General features: G+C 44.1%; 1 protein-coding gene across 6 annotated transcripts in view; it reads right to left on the bottom strand.

Annotated features, from left to right (window-relative positions):
* Positions 1–26,905, bottom strand: part of LOC310947614 (RNA-binding protein Musashi homolog 2-like) — a gene marked incomplete at both ends in the record, with an annotated part of 337,457 nt that overhangs the window by 292,987 nt on the left and 17,565 nt on the right. For all 6 annotated transcript variants that reach the window (XM_083914481.1, XM_083914482.1, XM_083914483.1 and 3 more), the window contains one exon: positions 16,769–16,810. In XM_083914481.1, coding sequence (XP_083770607.1) covers positions 16,769–16,810 — 42 coding nt within the window. The remainder of the gene's footprint in view (positions 1–16,768; positions 16,811–26,905) is intronic.

Below are 26,905 nucleotides of genomic sequence, written 5' to 3'. Positions count from 1 at the left end.
AAAGCTGTGGCCTCTACAGTTTCTGTTCATTTTTTTAATCTTATAGAAGAAAACATTGTTGTAATCTTCTCTTCTGACACAGTGGTTACTGTTCTCTCATTTTGATCACTGATTTTTCACAAAATAAAGGTTTTTGTTAAAGTGCCTTGGTTATTTAAAAAAGAAAAACCTGCTAGTACAGCAGTGGTATATCTCTACTGTAGCTTTGGGTTTTCTAAAACATTTTAACCAAAACAATGATTTGTGTTTAGACATTTCCGACTTGTTCCCTTTGGATGCAGACAGGCAGAAGTTGTAACTAGTTGTGCTACAAAGGGATCCTAATCACTCCAGATACACTGCACCTTCACACCAACGGATTTGCAGTTTGACTGGGACACTACGGCCAGCCAAAGAGGAAATCCCACCAAAGGCCATTTTACTACAAAAAACCCTGTTCCAAGAGTGGAGACACTTTCTGCAGAACGGAGGTAGACTAATGCTATTAGCTTATGTACTGTGTTGACCGGCACAGCAACTTCTCCATCTTTCCATGATCCAGTTGCTTCTGAGCTGGCTGCAGCACTCTGGCTCAATACTGGACCAGTTTCAAAAAAAGTTGTTGCCATTAGTCACTTACACATAATTACATGAGGAGATAGGGTCCAGGTGGAATATACTAATATTCCCCTTTAAGGTTAGAAATGTATTTATTCACATAGTGTATTCACATATGGAGTATTTACGCTGTGTAATACAATGTATTTCATGTCTGATGGGTACAAAGATGAAAATCATGTTTGAACATGAATTGTATGCTATTCTTTCACATGGTTTCCTTTCCAGCTGCTAATAAGAGTCTAGAAGCTTCCTTTCAATTGATCCATACCTGCAGCCTCCTGGCTCCTATATCCCACTCATGAAAGGAAGGTTTATACAGGCCTGCCTGTTCGCTCTGTTTGGAGCAGCAGATGAGAATGTGTGTGGGTGAAACAAGGTACCGGGGGCAGAGGCTACATCTTCTCCCATGCAGAAAGAAAAAGGAAACCAGTAGCAGAGGTTTCCACATGAGAAAAAATGAGCTTCTGTCTTCGTTTGAGCCCATTTGTCCAACTGCTCTCCTCATTAATGTCACTCAATGACAGGGTTCTGGTTGGATAACGGCAGCGCTCCTTTTTATTGGCTCTTCTGCTGTCCTGCTGGGGGCTGCTCCAACACTGGTAACCACAGCAGTACTGGGATCAATGGAGCAATGAAGTAGGACATGTGTATGGAAGGCTTTACAGGACTAAGGATGAACACTTGCACTAGGCCTCTTTGAAAACTGTCTCCACATGCTCCAAGGAAAGAAGTACTGATCAATTAAGTCAAATAACCTTTGGAAAGTCTAAAAGAGCAATATGATTGAATTATTTTACCCCTATTTAAGTCTGATCCAATCCAGTCCAGCTTTATTTATAAAGCACTTTAAGAACAACACACAGTTGACAAAAGTACTGTACAAGAAAGAGTAAAATTAGAACAATATCAAGATAAAACACCGATAAAAAAACACTCACACTTAGGCCTGTCGCGATAAGCAATAAATAGATTAATCGCACGATAACCTTTAATGAGCTCGGTAACTTTGCCAGCCGGGATAGTTTCCATTGTTCCTCGTGTTTCTCCATCAGAGAGACGGGATGACAAGAGTTTTCACTCCGGTGCATCAGTTTCTCCTGACCCCTCTTAACCCTGGTCACATGTCGTGTCAGTCACCTGTCAGCCACACGGTCTCTGTGTGGGGAGGCGGACCCCTGGCGTTACAATCAGAGGGCAGCATCAGAGCCCCATGAGAAGCAAACACGATAGTTGAGATTTGGAGTTTTAAAAAGCTGGAATTGGTTTCAAAGCCAAAGGCAACGGCTGTCGTGTGGGAACACTTTGATTTCAAACAGAATGACTGCGGTGAACCACTTCACCTGAATGCGCTGGTATGTTGCATTTGTTCGCAAACAATAGCAACTAAACACGCCAATACAACAAACCTGGATCCCCACCTTACATCTATTTTATTTATTGTTCCAGTTGTGTGATTTTTTATTTCAATTTTATTGACTTTGACCCTGCATGACATCTTCTAACAGTTAAACAAGAACGGATGCTCAGTGTACGTAGGCAGGGTGCAGCAGGTGTTTTAGCTGCTACATACACACACCAGCTTCACTGGGTGCACGTTGTGCTTTAACACAGTTGGTTCTGCAGGTTTGTAAATGTAATAAAACACGGAATGTCCAGACACAACTTAGGTTGCTACTTCAACACTCTAATACTCTGACAGTGAGCTGTTTACAAAGGTCCTACCTGGCAGTTTTGCCTGTTAAGGAATGTATCACTCTTTATGTCTGAGCCTAATGTTTATATTTTTTAAGTGCAATTTAGTTAACATCAAACTTATTTATTGTTTCGGTCGTGTTTGTCTTTATTCAAGTGCATATTAAAATACATTGAGAGTCAGTTTTATTTGGATATTTAAAATGTATTCCAGTTTTTATGTTAAATATTCTTTAGAAATAAACATATATTGATCTTTGAAAGGGGAAATTATTCGCCCAGCAAAATTTGTTATCGCGGCCGCCTATTCGCATTGTGCAATAAAAGCAATACAAAAAACAATAAAACTCTCATGCAGTGTCAAAAGTCAAAGAAAAGAGGTGCGTTCTAAGATAATATTTAAAAACAGGTGATGTTCTGCCTGATGTTCAAAGGTAACTCATTCCACAGTTTAGGAGCTCGATCACCTCTGAGCTTCAGCCTGGTTTTTAGTTAGCAGAGAGCTAAAACCTGAAGTAACCCGGCTCAGACTAGATGTTTCTTTTGTTTGGTTAGGGCAAATTGACTCCCCCTCCCCTATGGATATCAGTTAGAACTAGGCAATATCAGACTAAAGATGGAATTTGAGTGCAACTAATTGATTATTCTGCCTGATATCAGCCAAAGCATATCCCTGGTGCTGTATGTAATTATCCATGGAGCCCTAACTCCTTGTTAGCAAATATAATGTAAATACCTCTTTCTTCAGAGAAAGTCAATGAAGAGGTTTGTAAGCTGAACGATAAACAAGACGGGACAAAGACAGAAACGCGACACAAATCCCTGCTTCTATCATACCACCCAGCATAATATGCAAGTCTGCCACCATTTCTATTCACAGAGCAGCCGGACTTCCTACCATGGTGAGCAAAACAGAAATAAACTGTAGTTAGAAACTTGCCAGAGGAAGTTTATAGAGGATGCTGGATCGGTAACATGGCCAATATTGACCTTATTTAGCAGATCAGGTATCAGCCAGATGTGACTGATCCACCGTAAATGCAGTTTCTTGATCAATGTTTAATTAATTCATAATAATGCACCCACAGGACATCACTAGTTTCTCACACTGCTCTGGTTTGATCTGCTTCCATTATGCATCAGTCTATTCCACAGTTAGGTAACTGTAGTAGGTTTCTTAGACATTACTTTGTTGCCAAGGATTTTCCAGAGATTCTCTATGGGGTTTCAAGGAATCATGGTGTGTGTGTTCCTATTAAGTAAGTTAACAGTACAACAACTGAACAATAATTATCCACAAAGTGTGCAGCTTTTATCACTGCAGTGGATCTTTCCGGGCTTGTGGAAGAACATTTCCAGAGCCTCTTGATATGGAAAGTCAGAAACATCTGGCCCATTTATCTAGATCCGCACGGGATGCAAGATGGTCTCCTTGCAGCCTGCATGCGGATGTTTGTCTTGACCTCCAAATATATTAACTGAAATTAAATTAAATTAAAGTGAAAGTTTAAAGCAGGGGCTGGGAAGTCCCTCCCACAGTTTACACTGCTGACCGGGACAATTGGGGCAATTGAAGCCAGCAGGCTCATAGTTGGGTACAGGACACCAAACTCCTCACATTGAGGACAGTTCAGACAGTATGGCCAGCTGTGCCTTGTTCTGAAAAGAGGCATAAAACATAGACATATGGATAAGGCCCATTCTTCAATGACTGTGCCAAAAGTGACACAGGGACAAAACTTTTCCCCCAGTATCCTCAGTTTTGTGTGTGCAGTGTCGTCAGGGAGTGTAGCTGCTTGTGGACCGAGGATCCCAAATGCAGCCCGACTCCAATAGTCTTTGATGGGCTATTAGGCCATTCAAATATGGATCCATCACCTGATCATAAACTGAAGTTATATCTATAAAGTCAGCCTAAAACAACATAATCATACCTGTGATTTAAATATTTGCCATTACTGCTGTCTGTCTCCTGCATCAGTCCCTCTTCTTCCTCTCTCCTGTTCAGCAGAGATGCAGAATGCCCCCAGTCCTGAAGGATCATACAATTTTTGGGTCAACTTACTCGAGTCCAAGCCAGGTTGATGACCACCAGAATTTTTTTATGCCCTTTATTAAGGCCGGGATGACAGGGACATGGGAAAATAAGCATTTTGACTCACATGAAAAGATTTATTGTGGTACCCTATGTTTGTGCAAAATAAATATGAAGATTATACATAGTGAGTAGTGAGCAGGGCCTGAAGTTTACTTTTTTGGCCACCAGCCACTGTGGTTTTTTACCAGCCGAATTTTTGTTTTGCCTCAATAAGGGTAAACGACTCAGAAAATGCATAAGAATGGTTCTTGAACTTGTACAGAATCCTCATGAAAGTGCAGCTGAGTTATTAACCAACTTAATCTCATTAATGACTACACCTAAATAATGACTTCCAGCTGTGTCTGAGATGGTGTAGCAGCATTTAGAATAAAAAGTAACAGAAATAAAAACAGCCAATCATCTCACTGATAGTCTTAGAAGAAGAAGAATTCCTTTATTTGTCCCGCAAATGAGGAAATTCAATTTTCACTCTATTTTCTTTTTCATTTTACACACACACACAGGCCTTAAAGAGGAGGAGCAGCAGACCCTCCCCTCTGCTTCTTCCACTCTCCAAACACAAGGTAATCCCCACAGTGCATCTCCTCTGTTGTGGCGTCGTACACAAGCCAGTCGTGAACCTTGCCGTCCCTTTCCACTTTCCACTTTGTATTAAAACGTCTTTTTAAAAAAAAATGTAATCGTCCTCCTCATCCTCTTTTTGTTCTGTTGCAGCCAGCGGCCTCTTTACGCCAGCAATATTCCGCCACATCTCTTATTTTTCTCCTTCTTCTCTTTTTTTATTTTGAAAGGCCAAGAAAACGGTGGGGCTTGCTTTGCAACAATAGGCAACCTTATTGGCTACACTCCAACGTGGATTGACAGTTTCACCCGCCAATCACAAAAGTTACCCGCATTTGGCGTGTGGGCAGGTGCGAATTTCATGCCCTGGTAGTGAGTTATTTAAGTTACCTCCTCTTTGATAACATCCTCCTTTTGGAAGAGCTTAGGGAGGCATGACAGGTGAGGGAGCACATCAGCTTGCAGGTGAAGCGATAGGTGGAAAGGAATGAATACAGTCCCTTAGCAGTAGGACATTTGCGGGTCTCTACCTTGTCTGCCAAGGCACAGAGTAAAGTAGTTCTGTTTCTTAGGAGGTTTTTTACGGTTCCATGTTGTGAGAGCCATCGTGTGTCCTTCACTTGCTAGTCAATGACAGAAAAAATAGCTGATTTCAAAAAAATTATATAAAAGCAAGCATTCACATATTTATTAGAGTCATGACTTCACTTTCCGTTCACACTCCGAAAACGTCTGCAGCGGCTTTCAGAGAAGCAGAGCGGTTTGCACTGTTTCTGAAGTACAGGTGCAACTTCCATTCCCTCCTCCTATAGACAGGGGTGAAAGTAGTTTTTATTTCGTGCTGGTACTATCATATTGACCCTTAGTTCACGCGCAGTGCACAGAAAAATACACTTCAGGTGTGCAAGGGCCTCGGATTGGCCAGACTATTTTAATTTTTTTTTTTAAATCACTACACTGGGAAAAAATAGTTGCCTCCAATTAGGACCCTAAGAAACATTAAAAGAAAAATAAAGTCACTGATTGGATAGATATGTGACACATTTATCCAATCAGCTGCCATCATGTGACCGGGTTCAGTCAGGTCAGTTTTGTTGTCAAATGATACGTCACTCACTGTTTCTAGAGGGTAAAGAGGCAAAATGTCAGTGCACGAAGAAGAGAAGCACAACGACTGAAAGAACAGTGGGACCAAGATCTATGGAAAAAAAATCCTAAATTGACAGGATTTTTCAAGGTTACAGACTCTTCTTCTGTTCTAGCTGGGTTTTTTTTTCTGATAAAGCATGATTAATAAACAGTAGCTTAGGGGCCTATGACCACCTTAATCCACCACTGCTTATCACTCTAGTACCTTTTATCAAACTAGTATCTCTCTATAATCCCCCATTTCAGTTTTTGATTACAAATATATTGCAAACACATCATTTTGACTGAACCGCTGAAACGATCTTGACTTTTCATCTTCCATGGGTATTGTTCTGCGAACTCTACCGGGTACGTTTTCTGTTTCATCATTGCTGCGGTCTATTCTCTGAAACATATCATTAATATTGTTTATTATTTTTTATATTTTCCTCTTCCTTATCTTATCAAATAGATCTATTTGAATCATGATTTGAATATCCCTCTTAGGCTGCAAGGTGAACCACGAAAAGTATTTTAGAAAAGGATTTCTGCCCTGCAGTCTTCTATCTAAACAATCCCTAGTTCATAAAAGAACGAGTCATGCTAAGCCACCAAAAAAAAGTTTTTCGTTGAAATTCCAGTCGATTATGTGTGTATGTTTTATGCAGAACTAGTTTCTTCAGAGAGTAATAATCTTTTGGCCGCAGGTGGTGGCACAGTTTGACACATGATCGTGCTACACCAATAAGGTAGCTGCTTTTTGTCAACAGAATGGCAAGATGGCTGCCCCCGTGGTTCGATTCAACATTACAGATAAAGAGGAAAACAGCCGAAAATGCATTCTAAACATTGCTGTATACATAGGTGAACTTTGTCATTGAGATCAATAAATGTGTGTAGTCATGCTGAATGAACATTTTTTTCAGAGACAATTCATTTTTCTTTCTGGTATGGCGCACCCCCTCAAAAACCTTTTAGTGGTACGCCGTACCGGCCAGTACCAACTTACTGTCACCCCTGCCTAAAGAAAACATTTGTTCATTCATTTAACAAGAAACAAACCATTCAAAACAGTTAAATTATGTACAAAAAATAGTTCTCTTTCATAATATTTCATTCGATGTCTCACTATGGGATGCACGCCTCGCTGCAGCCCTCAGAAGCATTTATCTCATTACGCCAATCCTGATTGGCTGGTGAAAGGTGTCCGTCCGCCACAGGTAGTCCCAGCTACCTTAAATAGCTCATGCGGATGGCACCACCTCATTCAAACACCTCTTCTCACTCGGAGCATATCTCGCGTCCAAGGCTAGCTAGCTTAACTGTCCACAGACAGATCTTATTTAGCTTCTGTCGCCGGGCGCGGCTAGTTTTGGATATTTTATTTTGCTTCGTCGGTCACACCAGATTGAACTCGGTGCTTTCCTGCCCCTCCACGGCTTGGTCAGCACTGCTATCGACGCCCCACCCCGGCTGTTCGAGCGCCAAGCATTAGCACACCAGCTAAATCTCTCGGTTTTTCACGGTTAGCACACCAGCTAACTGCCTCGGCTCCCTGCCTGCACACCAGCTCGCACGGAATGGAGGCTAAATCCCCTCACACCAGAGGGCACGGAGACTCCTGAGCAAGACTCTGTCGCTGCGGGAATAAGATATTGAGCATGGATCCACACCAGGTCTGCTCATGCTGTCTGGGGCTGGAACACACCCGGGCGGCTATCAATGTCCCCGGCTCGTGTCCACACTGTGCTGTGTTCACGAAGAAAAGAGTCTCCGCAGACGACTAGCCCGCCAAGCTAGCCTGTCTGGACATGACCCCTATCTCCCTTCCGACGGCGCCGCCGTCGACGGTGTGGCGGAGGTGGGGGCCGCTGCGGTGGTGGCACCGGAGGCTAGTGGCAGCTGGGGTTCCCAGCTGGAGCTAGCTGCGGGTCCCCCGCTGGAGGAAGACGTCCTGGATTGGACTATGGGGAAGATGATGATGGCGCCTTGGAATTCCTCATATCAGAGGATGAAGAAGAGGATGACATCTTCATCACTCCGGCCCAGGCTGTAAAGCCCGCGGCCTCCATCGCCTCTCGGGATGGAGACGAGAGTAGCACACCAGCTTCTCCCTCTCCCAGCTTGGACATGCTTGACGTGTGCAAACGCGCTGCTGCCCGGCTGGGCATCCCCTGGCCTGCTGTCGTAGCTGAGACCACCCGGTCACGCTACGAGGGGAAGAAATTGCCCTTGGCCAAGAGCGCGACGAAGCAACTTCTCCCCGTCTTCCCGGAGCTGCTGGAGGAGGTGGCGCGCTCATGGAGAGATCGCCCCTACAGCAGCCGGAGCCCGATTCCCGGGGCCTCGTCCCTTGACTGTGAGGCGATGGAGAGCCTGGGTCTGCTCCGTATGCCTCCGATGGAGCCACTCGTTGCAGCGCACCTTCACCCCCAGCTGTCAGCAGTGTCCTCCCGGAGCCCCAGCCTGCCGTCCAAGTCTGACCGTTTTCAGTCAGCCCTGACTGAGAAGGCGTACAAGGCGGCGGCGCTCTCGGCCAGAGCGCTCAACGTCCTCTCGCTGCTCACGGCTTACCAGGCTGAGTTATGCGAAGATGTTATGCTAACTCAGGACCCAAACGCGTGGGAGGAGATACCGGTCATCACCGATCTGTGTCTCCGTGTCCAACGCTGCGCGGTCCAGGCCACCGGGAGAGCGCTGGGGACCATGGTTCTGCAGGAAAGAGGACGGTGGCTCAGCCTCGCCAACCTGTCAGACAGGGAGAAGGACAACGTCCTGGACATGCCCATTGTCCCGGTGGGGATTTTTGGTTCCTCGTTAGCATCGATGCAACGACGGTGTGAAGCCAAAAAGAAGGAGGATGAAGCCCTCAAGCTCTGCCTCCCTCGAAAGCCCCCGACTCCTTCCCCGCCTGCGCAGCGTAAAACCTTTGCGCAGGCTGCTTCCCAGGTTTCGCAGTTCAAAATGAGACCGAAACTATCGAAGCCCCAGCCCGTCCCACCCATCGCGTCTGGTCGGTCCGGCTGGTTTAAGAAGCCCTCGACCCCAGCTGGAAGTTCCCCGTTCTCCAGCTCCACCTGTTTGGCTTCTGAGCGTGCATCTAGGGGCCCCCCACGCCCCTATCTCCCAGCTGCCACGGACCATGCCAGAGCAGACCGGGAGAGACGGACATATGACGGCAGAGGGTTTAGCGGTTGCCCCTCTTCAATGTCCACAAGCACGCACACACACACACACAAAGTTTTCAAAGAAAATAAAATGTGTCCCGCTGTCGCATCCAGGCCGAGAGCGCAGCTAATAAAAACAAAAGCTGTCAAAATAAACAGCGTTGTGGCGGCACCCGCTGTCTCCCCCCGGAGAATTGCCACGGCTTTCCCCGGGGCGGGACGGCAAGGTCCCCGCCACTGTGCTGTCATGTCATGTCAGTATTCCACCAGGAGAGGGCGCCAACGCCACCGGCTCTCATGGTAGAAGAGCTGCAGCGTGTGTCACCTCTCTGCCGCAGGTGGGAGAGATGGGCCACGCACGCAGCTCCACCCTGGGTGCTGAGGACGATTTCAAGGGGGTACAGGCTGCAGTTTGCCGCTGTTCCCCCACGATTCGCAGGCATAATACACTCCCAGGCTCAGGGAGAGCCCTATCCTGGATCTACGTGCTCTGAACAAATATCTCAGGAAATACAAGTTCAGGATGCTTACACACGCATCCCTGCTGCGCCTGGTGCGACAGAATGATTGGTTCACTTCTGTCGATCTGAAAGACGCGTATTTCCACATTCCGATCTATCCTCCCCACAGAAAGTATCTGAGGTTCGCTTTCCGGGGGACTTGCTACAAGTACCGCGTGCTCCCGTTCGGTCTGTCTTTAAGCCCGAGGGTGTTCGTACGGTGCACGGAAGCAGACGGCAGGGCATCCGCTTGGCCACATATCTGGACGATTGGCTGCTTTTGGCACAATCGAAGCAGGAGGCCACAGCGCACACGCGTGTTCTCACACAACACCTATTCGATCTGGGTTTTGTGATAAACGCGGAAAAGAGCATGCTGTCCCTGACACAGGAAATAATCTTTCTGGGATTATCCCTGGACTCGGTGACTTTCACAGCGCGCCTCTCGGCAGAACGAGTGAAAGCTTTCAGGGCATGTCTCGCGTTTTCTTCCGGGAAAATCTGTTCAATTCAGATTATGTCTTTGGTTACTCGGACTGATGGCGTCCGCCATTCTCGTAGTCCGTCTCGGTCTCCTCCACATGAGAGAATCCCAGCTCTGGGTGGCTTCATGCGGGCTGGAGTTGGTCACACGGGGTGCGTCAGAGCGCTGCACCACTGGCGAGCCCCGTCCTTTCTGACCCGTGGGGTACCCATGGGCCCCGTCCTGTCCAGAAAGGTGGTCACTACGGACGCCAGCCTGACAGGGTGGGGCGGAATCCACGAGGGCCAATCGGTGAGGAACAGAATCACTGCTGAAAGTTCCAGAAAATTTATGTGAGACCGCTGGAGTGTGGGCCTCCAGCGGTCTCACATAAATTTACTGGAACTTTCAGCAGTGTTTCTGTCTCTGAAACGCTTCCTTCGGTCTCTTATTGGTCATCATGTCCTGGTGAGGATGGACAATACAATGACGGTGTCGTATATCAACCGTCAGGGGGGTTACGCTCTCGTCAGTTGCACATGCTGGCACACAGACTGATCCTGTGGAGCTGTGGTCGTCTCCTCTCCCTGAGAGCGACACACGTCCCGGGAGCTCTGAACACGGGAGCGGACCTATTGTCCAGGGGAGCGCCAGTATACGGGGAGTGGACTCTGCACCCGGAGATTGTGGAACAGATCTGGGCCCGTTATGGGCGGGCCGCGGTGGACCTATTCGCGTTGAGAGGAAAAGCGCTGTAGGTGCAACCGGCACCCAAAGATGATTGTTCATTTTCTGGATTAACTCGAACTGTCAGTTTGATTAAAAGTAGGCCCAAAGCCTGCTGAAACAAAGACCTCAAAGACTAGGCCCAAAAGCCTGGCTGCCATGCCTTCTCCCCCACAACAGGTCACACCCAGGTGTGAATTCTCCAAGGCACCCAAACCGGGCCTATATAAAGTGAAGCCCCCCATCTCTCGCTCTCTCTTTCTCCCGGTCTCTTTCTCCTGCTCTTCACTCAACTCGACGCGCTCCAGCGGATCCAGGAGACCAGCTGCCCGCTGTCCCCTCGGCCCTGGACCTGGCCTATGGCGTGGGATCACCAGCAAGAGTTTAACCAACTGGTTATCCTCAACTGAGCACAGCACAGAGCGATCCGAGTCCTCTTTTGCCACAAATAGGACAAGAACATCTCACCATGAAGCCTCCTTTCTTCACCCAGCCACTGGCATCAAGCAACGCAAAACATCTCCCATCTCATGGACTGGTAACTAATCACCAACTGGGCATTACTACATGTTATAGGACTTTATGAACGGCTAGATACCATTGTAACTTTGTCATAAGAACCGAGAGATCAGGCTTTTGGTGCTTCATGTAACTTAAGTGTTCACACCTTCTCTGCAGGGGTCCGAGCCCCCCACCTCTCCTCTTTGTCTCTCTCTCTCACACACACACACACACACACACACACACACACACACACACACACACACACACACACACACACACACACACACACACACACACACACACACACACAAACACACACACTTGCTGTTAGCTTTAGTTAGTTTATTGTGTTTTGTTTGTTGCATTTATTAATCTGTTAATAAATGTTTGTGTTTACCATATGTCTGTTTATTTAATATTACACAAAGATGAATGAGCCAGCTTCTACTAAGAAAAGAACTTTTAAATCCTTCAACTAATTAAACTATTACATGAGACTTTAATATTAGTTATCACTCCGTCTATGACGGTGGTGCCCCGAGGAACTCTGGTTTGACTAGAGTCTTTTTTATTATTATCTTTGATAATTATTGGTGATAACTAATATTTACTTGATTAACGCTAAGTTTATTGAGAATACTCAATCTCATAATCTGAACGTGAGTCAAGGCCCTACATTCGATTGGTTTTCCGTGTGACGTTTTTAATAAATTGAAGTTATTAATTTTTAGTAATTTTTCTTTATTCATTTTCCTTATCAAATATTTCATTTGATAGTCACACTATTGATCCAATTAAACCCAAAGTACCTACAGCGCAGTGCGCGCTGTTTTACTCTCTGCGCAGCATGGACACTCCCCTCGGTGTAGACGCACTAGCGCACGCCTGGCCGCGCGAGCTTCTTTACGCGTTCCCTCCCATGGCCTTGATACCCCCCACTCTATCCAGAGTAAGGGACCACGGCCACACGCTGATTCTGGTGGCTCCGCATTGGCCTGCGATGCATTGGCTGGCGGAGATTTATCGGTTGCTGTCCGCGCAGCCCTGGCAGCTCCCGCTGCGCAGGGACCTGCTATCACAGGGGGGAGGGACGGTCTTCCACCCGCATCCGGAACGCCTGGTGCTGTTGGCTTGGCCCCTGAGTGGCTCAATCTGTCAGCTGTGGGACTCCCACAGCGTGTGATTTCCACTATACAAAGTGCTCGAGCCTCCTCCACTCGGTCTCTGTATGGCTGCAAGTGGAGGGTGTTTGAGGGGTGGTGTCACAGGAACGGTCACATACCTTTTCAGTGTCCAGTGGGAGTGATATTGTCATTCATGCAGGACCTGATTGACAAACGGAAAGCCTTCTCCACGGTTAAAGTGTACCTGGCGGCTATCGCCGCCTGTCATGTGGGGTTTGGCGGGCAAACAGCGAGCCAGCACCCGCTGGTTTGCCGTTTTATGAAGGGAGCGCGCAGGCTTCTCCCCGTGTCCAGACCATTGGTGCCACCATGGGATCTGGCTGTGGTTCTGGAGGGGCTTAAGGGCCCCCCGTTTGAACCAATGGAGGGTGCAGACTTGAAACACATGTCTCTCAAGACGGTGTTGTTACTGGCTCTGGCTTCGGCTAAACGGGTTAGTGACATCCATGCGCTTTCGGTGCATCCGTCATGCACTCAGCTTTTCCCGGGGATGTGAGGATAATTTTGAAGCCCAACCCGGCTTTTGTACCTAAGGTGGTGGGCTCATGTTCTCCTATTGACCTTGTGGCTTTTGCTGCCTCACCAGGAGGGCAGCGGTCGCATGCGTTATGTCCGGACCGTGCAGTGCGCACTTACATGGACAGGACTAAGGGTTTCAGGAGGAGCGATCAGCTGTTTGTCTCCTGGGCTAATCCTCATAAAGGGAAACCTATCACAAAGCAGCGCCTGTCCCACTGGGTCGTGGAGGCGATTGCTTTGGCCTATACGAGTCGGGGTCTGCAGCCACCTGCGGGCCTGCGGGCGCACTCAACTCGGGGCTTGGCCGCATCCTGGGCCTTATTCAGGGGAGTTTCTGTTAAGGACATTTGTGCTGCAGCGAGCTGGTCCTCGCCTCTCACTTTTGTCCATTTCTACAAGCTGGGACTACCTGTGGCGGACGGACACCTTTCACCAGCCAATCAGGATTGGCGTAATGAGATAAATGCTTCTGAGGGCTGCAGCGAGGCGTGCATCCCATAGTGAGACATCTCACTCATATTACTCAGAGAACCGGGGTTATGTAAATAACCTAAAGTTATGGTACCTGTCATTATAGCAGCACCATCAGTTCTAAGGCCAAAGATTAAGTGTGTGAATAATGTTCTTTAGTGCTGCCACTATAGAATCTGCTTTGCTGTCAGTCAGGTAAATTAGGTCCAGAAATTGGCAGAAGGCCTTCTCCTCGTCGAGGTATCTGATAATGTCCATATAATACATTTTAATTATCTGTATATTGAAATTTAAGCAGAGCGAGATAAGAAGCAGTGTGACGACCGTCACTTGCTCATCTCACTGAATAGATATGTTTCCATTTTATTAAGTTGATCGACTCACACCCGAGTTTTCTCCTGCTGTTTTATATGAACCATATCTACACTGACTGATCAGATCAGTCTGAATATGTGTTTAAAATATGAACTGTTTCTACACTGACTGATCAGATCAGTTTGTTTATGTGTTTAAACATACGAACCGTATCTACACCGACTGATCAGATCAGTCTGTATATGTGTTTTAAACATATGAACCGTATCTACACTGACTGATCCTATCAGACTGTATATGTGTTTAAACATATGAACCGTATCTACACTGACTGATCAGATCAGTCTCTGAGTCACCTGCTGCCTCACTCGCTGGGCGGAGAAATAAAATCAATAAATCAGTTAAACACTGTTGATTTCTTCTCATAGAGCCAACATGAAATCTATTTTGGTTTAGTGCATTTCTGCGGTCAATCAGCTCCGGAGCTGCCGACAGACGGCACATCATAGCTAACAGATTCATTCTACACGTTCCCGTAACCTATGCGAATCTCATGATATAGGCATATGCCATATCCGCCATATCCAAGTCTTTCTTGCAGGATCGCGATATATGCAAAACTTACTTTTTCAAACTCCTCCTAGGCCGAGTGTCCAATTAAGATTAAACTTGGCAAACGTAATGTGTGGATGGCCATGGTCAAAAGTTATCAAAAGAATTGTAGTAATCTTACAGATAATCTTGCAGATAACATACATAACAGGAAGTGCTGTATATCTTCTCCAAAATGTGTCGGATCAACACAGAACTTGGTAATCCAGTTTTCCATGATTTACTGAGGCCTGCTACAAAATTTGACACCAACCAACCACTAGATGTTGCTGTTGTGCAGAATTCATTATAAATCAAGACAAAAAACTTGCTCCCCTAAGGCACTGAGAAAAATCGGTAAGCAAGTAGGTGGCGCTGTATTGAATAGCACTCATACTGGTGCATTAACCATCTTAGTAATTCAAACAAAACTTTCAGGGGAGGTGAAGACTGGGGCACCCACAGAACACACCAAAAATAACACATCCACAAGGTGCTACTGTAATCAAGGACAAGGCTTCCTGGCCTCCAACCCCCACACAATAAATCGCAAATGAACATGTCTTACATCAACGGGTTCTCTGAAAGGTGCTGAATCTCGTGATACAGGCCATGGACATTTCTGCCTAGTACTGTTTCTGCAATTTCCCCAAAAATGCTAAACCTATCTTTTCAAAGTCCTCCTAGGCTGAATGTCTGATCACCACAAAACATTGCAGGAATTATCCTTCGATCATCTTGATCAAAAGTTATCAAAAGAATTGCAAAAGCTCAAAATATGCAGGTTACAAAGGAACAACTTCATGTGTGTTGTAGTTAAAACAGTAAGTGTTGTATATCTTTGCATTTATTAGTCAGATTAACATTAAACTTCTCCATCGTTACCTGAGGATCTGTGCAAAATGTTAGGGTAATCGGCCATTAGATGTTATGCAAAAATGGAAAAAAACACAAACCATGCGAGAAATATTCCAAACCTACTTTTCTACCCCTTTCATAATCCAAGCAATGTGGAAGGTACAGACCAAAGGCTTCCTGTACATTGTAATCAAAACAGGAAGTGTTAAACACAAAACTTATATAATTCTAAACTTTCCCATTCCACACTGAGGGTCTGTGCAAAATCTGATTTGGCACTATGTATAAAATATAATTGAATTGAATAGTGTTGTTATATCATCACACACACACACACACACACACACACACACACACACACACACACACACACACACACACACACACACACACAAACACAAACACACAGCTCCATGGTGTGTCAGGTACTCGATTTGACATAGAAATTCAACATGAGCTGTAAAGTGAATATGAAGCACAGAACACAGTAGTCAGAGCCTATTGCAGGGGACATGACCTCCAGCTCTCATGCAAACTGATCAAAAATGATTTTATCAGCCTATCCCCTTACTGACTTTAGTCCTGCTGCTGCAACAAGACGAACTCTCTCACTCAAGGCAGAGGAAAATCAGACTTGTTTCCTGCACTAATGAGATTGCCCTTAAGTAGCAGTTCCAGAAGACAACTGCAGGTCCTGTTTAACCTTCAGCCCTCCTCCGCTGTGCACTGTTCTGCAGCTCTCATCTCCTTCACGGCTTCTGGCTGCACAGCCCAGCTGTCTGCAGCACTATTTTTTTCTTGTGAATGTCCTTTTATTCAATTGCATGTTTATTAAAATAATAAATGCAAAGGTTTCCCTCCCTCACCACCTCAAACTGCTCACAAAGGTGAGAAATATCAAACATCAACAAAATAGCGGTGAATGTGCATGATGTATGGAAAATGAAACCTTTGGTATTTCCAGGCTTTCACACTGTTTCCACAATCACTAACAATGCTGCTCAAACTGCCAGCTTCGATTATTGTATGTATTTCAAGCAGACAAAAAAAAGGGTGTAGAAACATGCCTCTCGTTGGCAGTGAAGTCTACAGTATCCTCTTGTCTTTCTCACACACACACAAACACACACACACACACACACACACACACAGTTTCCGATAAAACTGTCTCATCTTTACAGCCCCCTGTGTTTCAACTCAAAGAAAATAGTTGGCACGTTTTGACCAAAAAACTGACCAAAACTATTATTATTATTTTTTATACACTGTCTCTGATCTATCAATTATTCTAAATGTCTGGAAATGGATACAACCAAAGGGTATCATTCTCAAAGCTAGGACAAATAAAATACAGCTCTTCATAGCATAAAGGAAGAGAGTCCTCTTACCTTGGGCTGAGCACGTCTAGGAAAGGCAACTTTAGGATCAATCTGAAGGAGGCAAAGCACAAAACTATAAGTCAGCAAACAAATACATACAAAAAAATAATAACTGGGGGAGGAAAGCAATAGTTGGCAGAGAAAAAACTTTGGCTGCTCCGATCCGCTGTGAGATTTGGCACAGAGGGAAGCCAAACACCGTTCATCTACACACGCTGCCATGACACAGAGCTGGATTAAAATCAGCTAAATATCCCTTCATCCCTAGCCGCAATAACAACACTAGTAACGGTTTCACCTATGAGTCTATCTGCCTGTTTTTGTTGCTATAATAGCATCACAACTGTGCAAGATAGTCCTGAAACTTTACAGTTGTGCAGTTGAGATCAAAATCAAGGTAGAGTCCAAAGATGGGTGTGGTCCAAGCAAGGGTTATTGTATCAAATTGGGCAAAACCAAGGAGCATATTTTTGAGAAGAAAAACAGCTTTTGAACGTTATATCTGTATTCATGTGTGCTTTGCCCCCGACATGGACATTGTATTAATGAGTGAAAATGTTTGGCTGAGCTGTAAATTCACCAGTTGTTCTGTTGTATTTCTAAACAAATATCGTAAGGATTACAACTTTAATCCTTGAGATTTTAGTCATGGTTGATTTGGTGACACCTGGAGGTAACCAGATGTTTTACAGGTTCTGGAGTTCTGTTTGAAACCACAAGTATCAACTACTGGAAGATGAAAGCACGCAGAGGCTTTGCATCGCAATCAAAGAAGATAAACTGTTTACAGTGGTGCCAAACAAACTGAGAGGATTCATCGCCTCTCATTGGTTTATAATGAAGAGGAGGTCAATAAATGGAAATTTCCCATCATAATGTGAGTAACTAAGATCGGAGCTCATGCTCTGCACGTTACAAGTAGTTTTACCTTCGACAGGATGACACAGTAAAAGGAAACATCCGCCTTGATGATGTGTTGGAGGCACACATGACTCACAACATATGAGTTACTGTAGTAACTGTACAACTAACATTGAATGAAAGAATTATGGAGACCATGTACTTTTGTCAAGTTCAACTTATTTAGAGACAGTTGGGAGTTGTTTTTAAAATGTTTGGATGCCCCTGCGTCAGACAGCATGGCTATATGAATGATTGTGTGGTGGGCTAATAAGTCTAATCAATGCCTGCTGTTGGCCTTTCATTGGCAATTTTTATCGTTCTGAGACGCACCATGCTGTGCTGAGTTATGTTCCCATTAAGAGTTTTAGCATACCAAGCCATGCATGACATGGACCTTTTCCAGACTAGGGCAAAAGCGCGTCGACCCTTCCACTAAATGAGCCACAGTGACATCTCAACGACCACAGCAGTTATGTACTGATACTAAAACGGGAGTAACCATTGATGTTAAGTTTGAAGGAAGGAGGGATGAGAGACACTTTCTGGCCTAAGCATATGTCACTGTTTCCTACAGACCAGGTAGCAATGTGTGGTGCAGGGCCGTATGGAGACCTTTTGAGGGGCAGGGGCTCTGACCTCTCCCCAACACAGACTCTGACAACAGATGATGATAGATGGTAATGTGACATTCAGCCAAAACGTTGTGCTATTCACAGTTCTGCAGGGAAGGGAGACTGGTTTATAATTATTCAGCTAAATCTTAATTCTTTAAAGCAGGGGTTGACACTAAGGTTCCATAGGGCAAATACAGGTCTTATTCTACTTGCACAAATTTCATGTTCATTTGCCCGAATAAAAACAAAACCTGTTAAACAATAATGAGTATAATTTAATGATACCTTTTATCAAGAATGTCTCTTTCATGCAAACACATGACCTACTAGTCATATCCTGAGCACATCAAACCAACATGTACATACATACTTTACACAGGTAAACACCATCTTCTGCTTTATGCTGCACCCATGGAAGTTCACCGTGAACGTGAACTTTCAGTTTGATTATGAGAAGGTCTCAGCCTTGCTCAGACTAAGGGGAAATGACTAGGCCCAAAGCCTGGCAGCCTTTGTCTCTGAGGGCATGGTCACAAACAAAGCCCTGCCATGCACTCTCCCCCACAGGTCACACCCAGGTGTGATTTTCCAAGTTACCCCCAAACTGTCAGTTCATTGGCTAACCTGACCTCTGGTGATGACATCATCAGTGTCTATAAAAGTGACGGACACTCCTTCCCCTCTCTCTCGGACTCTCCTCTTGCACACAACTCGACGCTCTCCTGCTCGATCCAGGGACCAGCTGCCGCTGTCCCTAGGCCTTGAACATGGCCTGTATTGAGTAGGATCATCAACCGGTTACCAACTCAACTGAGCAGAACAAAGAGCGATCTGAGTCCTCTTTTGTCTAAGAGCAACAACCAGAACAAGAACCTTTCTTCAACCAGCTTCCTTCACAAGGGACCAGCCACTGGCATCAAGCAACGCAACTCATCTCCCATCTCATGGACTGGTAACTAATCACCAACTGGGCATTACTACATGTTATAGGACTATAAGAACGGCAAGATAGAACTGTAACTTTGTTATAACCTGAATAAGAACTCCTGAGATCTCCAGGCTGCAGGTCTTTGTGTAACTTAAATGTTCACACCATCCCAGTAGGTGTCCAAGCCCCCACCTCTCCTCTTTGTTTCAAACACACACACACACACATACACACACACACACACATACACGCACGCACACACGCACACACGCACACACGCACACACAAACACATTTGCTTTTAGCTTTAGTTAGTTTATTGTGTTTTATTTGTTGCATTTATTAATTTGTTAATAAATGTTTGTATTCACCATATGTCTGTTTATTTAATATTACACACAGATGAATGAGCCAGCCTCTACTAATGAAAGAACTTTTAAATCCTTCAACTGATTAAACTATTACATTTATCGGTGTTCAACTCTTAATTAGTAGTTTGATATATTTTATGAGACTTTAATATTAGTTATCACTCCGTCTATGACGGTGGTGCCCCGAGAAACTCTGGTTTAACTAGAGTCATTTTTATTGTTATCTTTGATAATTATTGGTGATACCTAATATTTACTTAACGCTAAGTTTATTGAGAATACTCAATCTCATAATCTGAACATGAGTCAAGGCACTACATTTAATTGGTTCTTCGTGTGAAGTTTTTAATAAATTAATGTTCTTAATTCTTAGTAATTTTTCTTTATTAATTTTCTTTTTCAAATATTTTATTTGATAGTCACACCTTTGATCCAATTAAACCTAAAGTACCTACATAAGGAATATCAGCATTTCTATATCACTGCACATTCACACATGAGTGTTGTAGGTACTTTGGGTTTAATTGGATCAATAGTGACTATCAAATGAAATATTTGATAAGGAAAATTAATAAAGAAAAATTACTAAAAATTAATAACTTCAATTTATTAAAAACGTCACACGGAGAACCAATCAAATATAGTGCCTTGACTCACGTTCAGATTATGAGATTGAGTATTCTCAATAAACTTACCGTTAATCAAGGAAATATTAGTTATCACCAATAATTATCAAAGACAATAATAAAAATGACTCTAGTCAAACCAGAGTTCCTCGGGGCACCACCGTCATAGACGGAGTGATAACTAATATTAAAGTCTCATAAAAATATATTAAACTACTAATTAAGGGTTAAACACCGATAAATATAATAGTTTAATTAGTTGAAGGATTTAAGAAGTTCTTTTCTTAGTAGAAGCTGGCTCATTCATCTTTGTGTAATATTAAATAATCAGACATATGGTAAACACAAACATTTATTAACAAATTAATGAATGCAACAAACAAAACACAATAAACTAACTAAAGCTAACAGCAAACGTATGTTTGTGTGTATGTGTGTGTGTGCGTGTGTGTGTGTGTGTGAGAGAGAGAGAGAGACAAAGAGAAGAGGTGGGGGCTCGAAGAAGGTGTGAACATTCTCTTTGTTACACAAAGGCCGGAAGCCTGATCTCTCAGTTCTTATGACAAAGTTACAATGGTATCTAGTCGTTCATAAAGTCCTATAACATGTAGTAATGCCCAGTTGGTGATTAGTTACCAGTCCATGAGATAGGAGATGTTGCGCATTGCTTGATGCCAGTGGTTGGGTGAAGAAAGGAAGCTCCGTGGTAGTTCTTGTCTGATTGTGGCTCTTAGGCAAAAGAGGAAACAGATCGCTCTATGCTGTGCTCAGTTGAGGATAACCGGTTGGTTAACCTTCGTGGTGATCCCACGCCATAGGCCAGGTCCAGGGCTGAGGGGACAGCTGGAAGCTGGTCTCCTGGAGTTGAGTGATCGCGTAGAGATGTAGAAGAGTAGGAGGATGATCCGGTAGAAAAGATCAAGTAGAAAGAGGCCAGTAGAAAGAGAGCGAGAGATGGGGGGCTCCACTTCATATAGGCTCAGGTGATGTCATAGTCCGGGGGTCAATTCAGCCAATGAACAGTTTGGGTGCCTTGGAGGATTCACACCTGGGTGTGAGCTGTTGTGGGGGGAGACGGCATGGAAGCCAAGGCTTTCGAGGTCTTTGTTCCAGCATGCTGTGGGTTCTACGTTTAATCAAACTGACAGTTCGAGTTAATCCAGAAAATGAACAATCATCTTTTGGCGCCGGTTGCCCCTACATATCCCCCCGATGTCCTTGAGACTGCACCCGATGTGCGGTTTTAAGGGCATCTTTCACAGTCCATAGATGTACAGAGTTCATTTGTCAGTTCATTTAGTGTTTGCAACGTTTTGGGCAGTTATTTCACCAACTGGGAATTGGCTAAACACTACTAATATCTCGACTAGGCAAGAACAAAAGCTACAAAACAAAATCTAAACATGACAATGGCACTATACGAAATACATAATAAACATTGTTTCTCAGCTACTCTTCAGGTTAGTGAGAACAGAAGTGTTAGTTATGTAAATGACTTGGGGTGAGATACAGATGAGATGCAGCTGTCAGTTGCATGAGGACAGGTGTATGACTGGTGCTTCAATCATGAGATGTGTCCTAAACTAGTGTTTACCAGTGAGCTTATTACAAAATACAAGGAGTTGATCCAAAAGTATTTGCAAAGTTTGTACAAGGTGTTAAGTCCAATTACAATTTGGGTCTTATTGAGTTTGCTGCGGCTGCTAACAAATCAAAGTTTACCAATTTAATTGTAAGAAAAGTAAGGCTGCTGAGATTGCATTAATCTTACTATCAGTGCAGACGGACTGTTACCTACAGAACCGAGAAGAGCGGACTCTGGAGCTCTGTTGTTTGAAGTTCTTCTTAACTCGTGGCTCAGGGCTGTAACGCTGCCTGTAGCCGTGTACAGAAAGACACTCAGAAGTGCTGTCACTGTCGGGTTCTGAACTGCGGTCAGAGATGCTGTGGTCATCATCTGAGCAGTGGTTTGGCAGGTCATTATGCTGGGCCAGGATCTCAGAGTATGGCCTTCTACAGCTCCTGCTCTGGGCATGACTATCCCGTGGCAGCTGGCGGACATGGCGTTTACGCTCTGCGTCCCTATGCTGTGTTTTGTCCCCCCCTTTCGATCTGTTCTGAGGATGGGGTTCTGAGACAGAAGGTCTGTGTGACCTCACGGTGTTTGAGCTGCTGGAAGCAGATGTTGTTTCCCTTGCTTTGCAATTGACAACAGTTTCCCAAGCCACCTGTGCTATTTTCCTAACCTCGTTAAGAGAGAGGTTATCTTTTCTTGTCTCAAGAATAACGTGTGTACGTATACAAGGATGAAGATTCTGCAAGTACAGGGACTTAAAAGTTGGGTTCTCTTCTAAGCCTGGTGCATTCCTTCCTTGGAAGTATACGTGTCTCAAACGTCTGTAATAGTCTCTGGGACTCTCTTGACGGGAATGTTTTATTTGACTAGCTGCAACCAAAGAAGCGATTTCGTCTGCAGTAGAAGAGAATTCTTCTGTCAGTGCATGACAGAGCTCATTGTAGTCATTTCTGACTCTGACAGGTTGAGACTGTATAACTTTGCGGACAGCTTTTGAGCTGGTTTTCCACACAAGTTTAACTTTCTCTCTCTGTGTTGCATTGGGCAGGTCAATTAGATTTTGATCTAATTCCCTAAAATGGTCCTCAATGTTATGATCGCAGTTGTCTGGATCAAACACGTCCATATCTTTAGCTAGAAGCTCAAGCTCTTCAAGGCGGGGACATTGTGAACTCACCGTTTGTGAAGGCAAGACTATGCTAGCTCTGTCATCACTCTCAAAATGATGCAGTGAGGAGGTAGAGCAGGACTGAACTTCCTTGGTCTGCTCTGGAGAGGGCGTTAATCTCTCATTGAGGGAGGAATTTGAATTTGAAAAGCCAGAATCAGCAAGGCTGAATGACTTTGGTGGGGCAAGAGTTTCTGATCTAAGACCTAACAATTCCTTTTTGTGGGAGAAGAGTTGTGACTCTGCTGAGTGCAAATCTTCCAAATAACGCAGGACTTTGTGATTTGCTATCTGAACTTCACTGATGAGATTAGCATTTTGAGCTTTAAGGGATTCTATCTCCTTTTCTAATGCTGTTTTGCTCTGACAGACAATGTTAATTTGCCGGTGGAAGTTCAGGAGCAAACATTTCAACACTGACCCTTTAGATGTGTCGCTGAGAAGGGAGTCTATTTCTTTACTGCACTCACTTAAGTCCAATGTGTTAATGAACTCAGGGTAGCCAGGTTTAAGGCTCTGTGCTAGGGAAGAAATGAAATTCTCTACACATGGGTTCTCCATTGTGTTAAAATGGAAGGTGAGATTAAACTTGTTGTCTAGTACAACAATGCAATTGTTTTGGCTCTGGTGTTGCTTGGCAGACACCTTGTGATGTAAATTGGGTAGTACACTAGCCTAAAACAACAGTTCCTCTGATCTACACTTTGTGGGTAGCTTGCTTCCTGCGCGGGGAGGGGCAACTACAGCACCATGTGGTTCTGGGACCAGAATTTACACTAACTGAGATGCAGGGCAGTCAGTCAGGGAATAATATCTATAAAGTACTACTCAAGCTGAGACACGTGGAAGAAACAGCTGGGCATGTAACTTTATTTCACAGGGGCTGGTAGCACACTGTGGCTCTATCTATCTCCACTCAGGTTGAAATGCAAGGCAGTTCCAACAGTTAAAACTCTCGGGTTCATAGGGCCGTGGGCACGCTATGAGTTTAGGGGAAGGAGCACTTAATTTAGCAACACTTATGACAAGACTCATTAAATTGCATTGAATATGTGATATTCAAATGCAAAACCAAACTTCAATAGCTAGCAGCAATAGCAAAATCTTAAGGGTAACTATCAGGCTTACAGAGGTTATCAATATTCTCAAATCACTTTAGCTAAATTTGGAATTAATCAAATAACACCACTTTGTACTGGTTTGTAAGTACAGCTGGATGTCTACTCCTGTGGAAGACAAGTGGGGTTAAATGGAACGACTTTTGGAAAATTTTGGATGAAAAATCCAAAAATTGTAAAATGTCCAACAATATGACGAATATTAATATCACACAATTATGAATTATTGCCAAGCCAACATAACTAAGCCTCACACGGGGCACCAATGTAGGTACTTTGGGTTTAATTGGATCAATAGTGACTATCAAATGAAATATTTGATAAGGAAAATTAATAAAGAAAAATTACTAAAAATTAATAACTTCAATTTATTAAAAACGTCACACGGAGAACCAATCAAATATAGTGCCTTGACTCACGTTCAGATTATGAGATTGAGTATTCTCAATAAACTTACCGTTAATCAAGGAAATATTAGTTATCACCAATAATTATCAAAGACAATAATAAAAATGACTCTAGTCAAACCAGAGTTCCTCGGGGCACCACCGTCATAGACGGAGTGATAACTAATATTAAAGTCTCATAAAAATATATTAAACTACTAATTAAGGGTTAAACACCGATAAATATAATAGTTTAATTAGTTGAAGGATTTAAGAAGTTCTTTTCTTAGTAGAAGCTGGCTCATTCATCTTTGTGTAATATTAAATAATCAGACATATGGTAAACACAAACATTTATTAACAAATTAATGAATGCAACAAACAAAACACAATAAACTAACTAAAGCTAACAGCAAACGTATGTTTGTGTGTATGTGTGTGTGTGCGTGTGTGTGTGTGTGTGAGAGAGAGAGAGAGACAAAGAGAAGAGGTGGGGGCTCGAAGAAGGTGTGAACATTCTCTTTGTTACACAAAGGCCGGAAGCCTGATCTCTCAGTTCTTATGACAAAGTTACAATGGTATCTAGTCGTTCATAAAGTCCTATAACATGTAGTAATGCCCAGTTGGTGATTAGTTACCAGTCCATGAGATAGGAGATGTTGCGCATTGCTTGATGCCAGTGGTTGGGTGAAGAAAGGAAGCTCCGTGGTAGTTCTTGTCTGATTGTGGCTCTTAGGCAAAAGAGGAAACAGATCGCTCTATGCTGTGCTCAGTTGAGGATAACCGGTTGGTTAACCTTCGTGGTGATCCCACGCCATAGGCCAGGTCCAGGGCTGAGGGGACAGCTGGAAGCTGGTCTCCTGGAGTTGAGTGATCGCGTAGAGATGTAGAAGAGTAGGAGGATGATCCGGTAGAAAAGATCAAGTAGAAAGAGGCCAGTAGAAAGAGAGCGAGAGATGGGGGGCTCCACTTCATATAGGCTCAGGTGATGTCATAGTCCGGGGGTCAATTCAGCCAATGAACAGTTTGGGTGCCTTGGAGGATTCACACCTGGGTGTGAGCTGTTGTGGGGGGAGACGGCATGGAAGCCAAGGCTTTCGAGGTCTTTGTTCCAGCATGCTGTGGGTTCTACGTTTAATCAAACTGACAGTTCGAGTTAATCCAGAAAATGAACAATCATCTTTTGGCGCCGGTTGCACCTACAGTGTGTTTACATGGACATGAATATCCAGTTTATGAGGTTTATGATCATATTCAGGATATGGTGTTTACATGACCACATAGAACTGAGGTTATTCATATTCCCCGAACACATGATGAATACCATTCTGTGTGTGTGTGTGTGTGTGTGTGTGTGTGTGTGTGTGTGTGTGTGTGTGTGTGTGTGTGTGTGTGTGTGTGTGTGTGTGTGTGTGTGTGTGTGTGTGTGTGAATAGACGGAACAATATTTACATTAATATTGCGGGGGAAAAAATGTAAGCTATTTGTGGTGCTCTGTGTTGATTCTGTGGCGCAGTGCCATGCATTAGCCTATGTATGGAAAACACTGTATATACAATTTATTAATAGAAAACCAAGGTAAGCTTTCATGTTTACTTAGCTGTCTCTTAAGAACAACAGTAGTAGTTTGGAATGCTGTTTTTTATGTCCCTTTCTTGTTAAACTTTGTACTGTGCACTAGCTCAGCTGGCTGGCCCGACTGCTCATGTCACAGGTCATGAGGGACTTGATACTCTCTCCTGAAGTGTTCCAGCTTCCTTCTGGAACCAACTCAGCCATAGGTAGACTGGGTGGAACCGCTTTTCTGCCCCGCAGCAGAAGTAGAGTAAGGGGAGAGCTGTCATGCTGCGGTGAGGTCTGTCATGTCTTTGGGTTTTTGTCTTGTGCATTTCCTGTTTTATTTTGAGGTCTGTCATGTCTTTGGGTTTTTGTCTTGTGCATTTCCTGTTTTATTTTGAAAGATAACCCTCCTATCGTTCCAGGTCACTTGCCCTTCCTCTTGTGTCACCGGTCTGACGTCATTCCCTGATTCCTTGATTGTTTTCACCTGTGGTTCCCCTCCCTTAATGTGTATAAAGTTCGTGTCTTTTCCCCTGTCCCGTTGCCAGATTATTTCGCACCTTATGTTGAATGTATCCAGTGCTTTTCCACAGTCTTGTTCGTGCCATTGGGTTCATTGTTTCCACGTTCAGGTGTTTGTATTCCTTGTTTAATAACTTAATTTGTTCACTTTGTTTTTTTTTATTCCTCCTGTACGGAGCGTCATAGTTTAGAGATTAATTTGTTAACTTTGCCCTTTTGTTTTTTCCTCCTGGACGGAGTGACTTTTTTTGTACTTTGTTTTTTGACCATAGATATGTTTGATCCTCCTTTGCGGCGTGATTTTTTGTTTGTGGCCTTTTTGCTCTGTGCCAGTCTCTGTTCTTGTCGTCAAGGAATAAATTCAGTTTTGATCCA

The sequence above is a fragment of the Echiichthys vipera genome, assembly GCF_963691815.1.
Source record: "Echiichthys vipera genome assembly, chromosome: 5".
Taxonomy (NCBI): domain Eukaryota; kingdom Metazoa; phylum Chordata; class Actinopteri; order Perciformes; family Trachinidae; genus Echiichthys; species Echiichthys vipera.
The sequence above is the reverse complement of the archived record's forward strand: the minus strand, read 5'-3'. Positions and strand labels throughout refer to the sequence as shown.